The 4,870-nt window shown below is 50.6% G+C and overlaps 1 protein-coding gene across 1 annotated transcript in view; it reads left to right on the plus strand.

Moving 5' to 3' along the window:
- Positions 1 to 1,192: 1,192 nt before the first annotated feature.
- The window catches only part of HMGCS2 (3-hydroxy-3-methylglutaryl-CoA synthase 2), a 21,087-nt gene continuing 17,409 nt past the window's right edge, over positions 1,193 to 4,870 (plus strand). Inside the window, exons 1-2 of the mRNA XM_006763080.2 lie at positions 1,193 to 1,368; positions 3,191 to 3,645. Of these exons, the coding sequence (XP_006763143.1) occupies positions 1,265 to 1,368; positions 3,191 to 3,645 (559 nt within the window). The 5' untranslated portion in view covers positions 1,193 to 1,264. The remainder of the gene's footprint in view (positions 1,369 to 3,190; positions 3,646 to 4,870) is intronic.

Genomic DNA, 4,870 nt, shown 5'->3' on the forward strand with positions numbered 1-4,870 from the left:
TTCCCCGTGCAAACACTGAACCCTGCCTCCGGGAGGCTGCACCTCGCCTTGCTAGCTTTGTTCCCTGCATGACATCCTAGACACAAGGCCGCCCCTGGAACGGTGACAATGGAGAGACAGCAAAACACCCAGTCAGTGCTCAGTGCTGTTCTTCTGAGAAATTCCGTCAGGCTCCACACCCTTTCCCCTACTTTCCTCAGGACCTTTCCCTTAATTAGATAACAATCTATTACCTATAAGCCTCAGACGCCTCCCTCACAAAACTGTGGGTCTGAATGTCGCCCCAGGCAATCAGAAAAGGCAAGTCCTGCCAAGTGAGAGGTTGGTTAACCACTAACCGAACCCCGGCCCCAGCACCAACGTCTGCTCTTCCCTCCCACAGCAGAATCTGCAAGTGAGTGCAGGAAAGAGCCGGATAGGGAGGTGCAGCGGTGAGAGCCCGGCCTGCTGAGGGGCCCCGATGTGTGGTGGCAAATGCAGAGCGAATCAGTCACTGCGTGTTGTGTTTTTCTTCAGCCACGTTGAGCGGCTCAGATGCAGGCACACACACCTAGGTTACAGAGTTGACCCCCAGTTGGGGCGACTGAGGTTTCTCTCTCACACTGATGTTTCTCTCTCTCTTCCTTTCCCTTCCTCTTTCTCTAAAGTGAATAAAAACATATCCTCGGGCAAGGATTTTTTTAAAAAAAAAAAAGATAGGAAAAATCGAGCGGGCTCCACACCCTTGCTGATGCCAGCCCTTTGCCTATGTGCCAGTACCCACTGGCAACTATGTAAAGGGCTACTATTAAAAGATTCATTCCTTGTGGTTTTGAAAGATTTTTTCTTATTATGCATATTATACATTAAAATAATAACAGCTCACTCCACAGGGAGCATTCTGGACCACCAGGTGAGAGGGACTCAGATGAGGAGCCAGGCCAGGCGGTTACCTTAGGACGTGGTAGCAGGAACATCAGCCCCTGCGCGGCGGCTGGGCACCCATCAGGCTGCCACAGCCCGAGAGAGGAGGGGTGGGAGCTACCTACCCTCTCCTGCACATGCCCGGGAGCAGGACCACTCCCTGCGAGTAGGAGGATGTTTTCCTTTGACTTGCTGCTGCTCTGAGACCTTTGGCCCAGTTTAGGCAGCCAGCTGAGCCCTGATAAACAGGGGAGTGCCCTCTGGGGGCAGGAGTCTGGGGCTCTATAAAGCCGGCTGGGGCACTGCCGGGCACCTCTCCCCTGGACTGTGAACTGCTGGATCTCTGCTCGCTCTGCTGAAAATGCAGCGGCTGCTGACTCCCGCCAAGCGGGTCTTGCAACTGAAGAGGGTGCTCCAGGGAGCACCTGCCACGCTCACCCGCCTTCTCCCCGCCGCCCACCACAGGTGAGTCCGCGGCTCCCAGGGACTGTCCAGCTCACTCGCAGGGACGTGTCCCAGAACCAGCAGCAGGTAGGCAGAGGTTCCTGCCACAAGGAAAAGCCCGCAGAACCAAGTGAGATGTCGGCCAGGCTTGTGCACAGCCTTAGCTACGCAAGCTAACCTCTGGGGTCTGAGGTTCCTCATCTCTAAAGGGACAGCCCCTCCCAGCTGGAGTCCCAGGGTCTTGAACTCTGAATGAGGGCATCTGTCACACCCCAGCTGCGCCAGCTGTGGAGGAATCAGCACTGGGGCCCACAGCATTCTCCCCTCCACCATCCCCACCTTTTTGTTGTTGTTAATCCTCACCCAAGAATATTTTTCCAATTGATTTTTAGAGAGAGTGGAAGGGAGAGGGCGAGAGAGAAACATTGATGTGACAGAGACACATTGATTGGTTGCACACGCCCCAACCGGGGCCGGGGATTGAGCTTGCCACCAAGGTACATGCCCTTGACCAGAATCAAACCTGGACCCTTCAGTCTGCAGGTCGACGCTCTGTCCCCTGAGCCAAACCAGCGAGGGTCACCATCCCCACCTTTGCCCACAGCCCCTGCCAAGACCTTCAGGATTCTGTGCCAACGGCAGTGTTAGCAAACCCAGCTGCTCCAAGTCACTGCAGCAAGATTCAAAAGGACCAAGGGTAGCAGGTGCTTTTCTCTGTCCTCTGACTGCATGGAAGGGCCAAAGGGGATGTAAAGATGTGCGTGCGTGTGCGTGTGCGTGTGCCTGTGCATGTGAGTGTGCACGTGCGTGTGCGTGTGCATGTGAGTGTGCACGTGTGTGTGCGTGTGCCTGTGCATGTGAGTGTGCACGTGCGTGCCATCTGCCTCTGCTCTCTGCTTTTCTTTGTGAACTTGCTGAGTCTGGCCCAAGGCTCCCAGCATGGATGGGAACACAGCTACAGCCAGTCCCCCAGGATCCCGGAGCCACCCTGCACCCTGGCAGTAGCGCTTTCTTCCCTGCCACTCCTACACTGCATTCCCTGGGCGCTCTGGGAAACGACTTCGATCTGGTGCCTCCCCTTGCCTGGCACCCGGGGACCCTGGGAGGATGGGTATGTGGGGCAGGTGAGACTCTCTAGCCTTCTTCTTTTTTTTTTTTTTTGGACTCTCCACCATCGTCCACACTCCCCCCACCCACCGTGTACAGGTCCAATGTCCCAGCTCCGAATGTCACCTGTTTTGGTGTTTGCGAAAAAGGCACTGACGTGGGTCGGCCTGTTTCAATAAGCAGCCTTTGGCCGCCCACCAAGAAGCCAACCTCAGTCCTCACCAACCTGCCCCTCCTTCTGACGTTCTCGGGCCAAGATCTTGGCATCATCGGCCACATTTCCCTTGTCGGTATATTCACGGCTAATCCCCACTTTCCGGGGCCTGGCCAGCATTGAGAATCTTCTCTATGGGGTTCTTTTTCCTATTTGTCTACCCCCCTAATCCAACCTGCATCGGCTCTAAAGGCAACCTAGGAGCTTCTCCCATCTCAGCATGCGCTTCGCCGCCTTTAACCCCAAGGAAGACTGGTGCCCTCCACCTTGTGGTCCCGCCTGCTTTTTCTCAGGTATCGTCTCCCTCCGCCCTTCGCTCTCCACTGCAGGTCTCCTTACCTGTTCAATCACCCCACCCCCCACCCCCGGGGCCACTGCCCTTGACCGGGAATGGAACCTGCAACCTCCTGGTGCACAGGATGACGCCCAACCAACGGAGCCACACCAGCCAGGACTCTATGGTTTTTTGAGGAAACTGGCTAGAGACCATCAGTGGGATTTTGCTTGTTATTTCCCCTGCAGGTTTTCTACAGTTCCTGCTGTCCCCTTGGCCAAAACGGGTACTTGGCCGAAGGATGTGGGCATCCTGGCCCTGGAGGTGTACTTCCCAGCCCAATACGTGGACCAAACAGACCTGGAGAAGTACAACAATGTGGAAGCAGGGCGGTACACTGTGGGCCTGGGCCAAACCCGCATGGGCTTCTGCTCCGTCAAGGAGGACATCAACTCCCTGTGCCTGACGGTGGTGCAGCAGCTGATGGAGCGCACGAAGCTCCCCTGGGACGCGGTGGGCCGGCTGGAAGTGGGCACCGAGACCATCATCGACAAGTCCAAGGCTGTCAAAACAGTGCTCATGGAGCTCTTCCAGGACTCGGGCAACACGGACATCGAGGGCATCGACACCACCAATGCCTGCTACGGGGGCACTGCCTCCCTCTTCAATGCGGCCAACTGGATGGAGTCCAGCTCCTGGGATGGTATGTGCTGCCAGAGGTCTTATGTAAGAAAGGAGCTGGGGTTGGAGGCTGAACACTCAGGGGTTTTTTTGTTTGTTTTGTTTGTTTAAAATATATTTTTATTGATTTCAGAGAGGAAGGGAGAGGGAGAGACAGAAACATCAATGATGAGAGGGAATCATTGACCGCCTGCCTCCTGCAGGCCCCACACTGGGAATCGAGCCCTCAACCTGGGCATGTGCCCAGACTCAGAATCAAACCATGAGCTCCAGGTTCATAGGTCGATGCTCAATCACTGAGCCATGCCGGCCGGGCTTCTTGGTGTGTTTTTTTAATGAAAGTAATTGGAAATTATACTTAAAAAAACATTACACATACACAAAAGTGTGTAAAGTGATTTTTTTAAAAAAGTTCCCTTTGGACGCCTTATTACCACTTTCCAGAATTTAACAGTTTCTGTGTATTCTTCCAGGTTTTTCTGTGTACCTCCAAGTACAACTTATCTATTCAGATTTTGTTTTTAACATTATACATATGATATGTATAACATCTCTATGATGTCCTCGAGGTCATTCTATATCAATATACATAAGGTCTGCTTTGCTCTTTTAAACACTACATAATATGCTATTCATCAATATGCCAAACTTTACTGCATTAGCTCATATTGACAGATATTTAGATTGTTGCAAGTTTTGTGCAATTATCAATCCTGTTTTCATGAGTGTTGTACAAGTTTTACATGCTTGTGATAATGTGTGGGAAGACTAGATTTCTAGACATGGAATTGCAGGATATGTTGTGCTATGTTGGTTTAAGAGTTTAATAGAATGTGCCCAATTGCTCTTCAAAATGTTGTACTAACATACATTTCTACAATACATATTATAGACTTTCTAATCTTTGTCAATATTATAAGTAAAATAATAGTGTCATTGATTTGCCTTTTTTTCATTATGAGAACTTGAATATTTTTATGACATTTATTGGCCATTTCCCTACTATATTCTTTGTCTTTTTTATGAGACTTTTTATAAAAGAAGAAAAATAGCCTTTTGTTCGTTATAAGTATCGTAAATACTTCCCCAGTTTGTCTTTTGAGTTTGTTTCTGATTGAAGATTTTAATTTTTAAGTGGTGAGATTTACTGATTTTTTTTCCTTAATGGCTTCTAAATACAAATAAATGATAGATAGATAGATAGATAGATAGATAGATAGATAGATGATAGATAGATGATAGATAGA

This window comes from Myotis davidii, unplaced genomic scaffold (genome assembly GCF_000327345.1).
Source record: "Myotis davidii unplaced genomic scaffold, ASM32734v1 scaffold217, whole genome shotgun sequence".
Lineage (NCBI taxonomy): Eukaryota > Metazoa > Chordata > Mammalia > Chiroptera > Vespertilionidae > Myotis > Myotis davidii.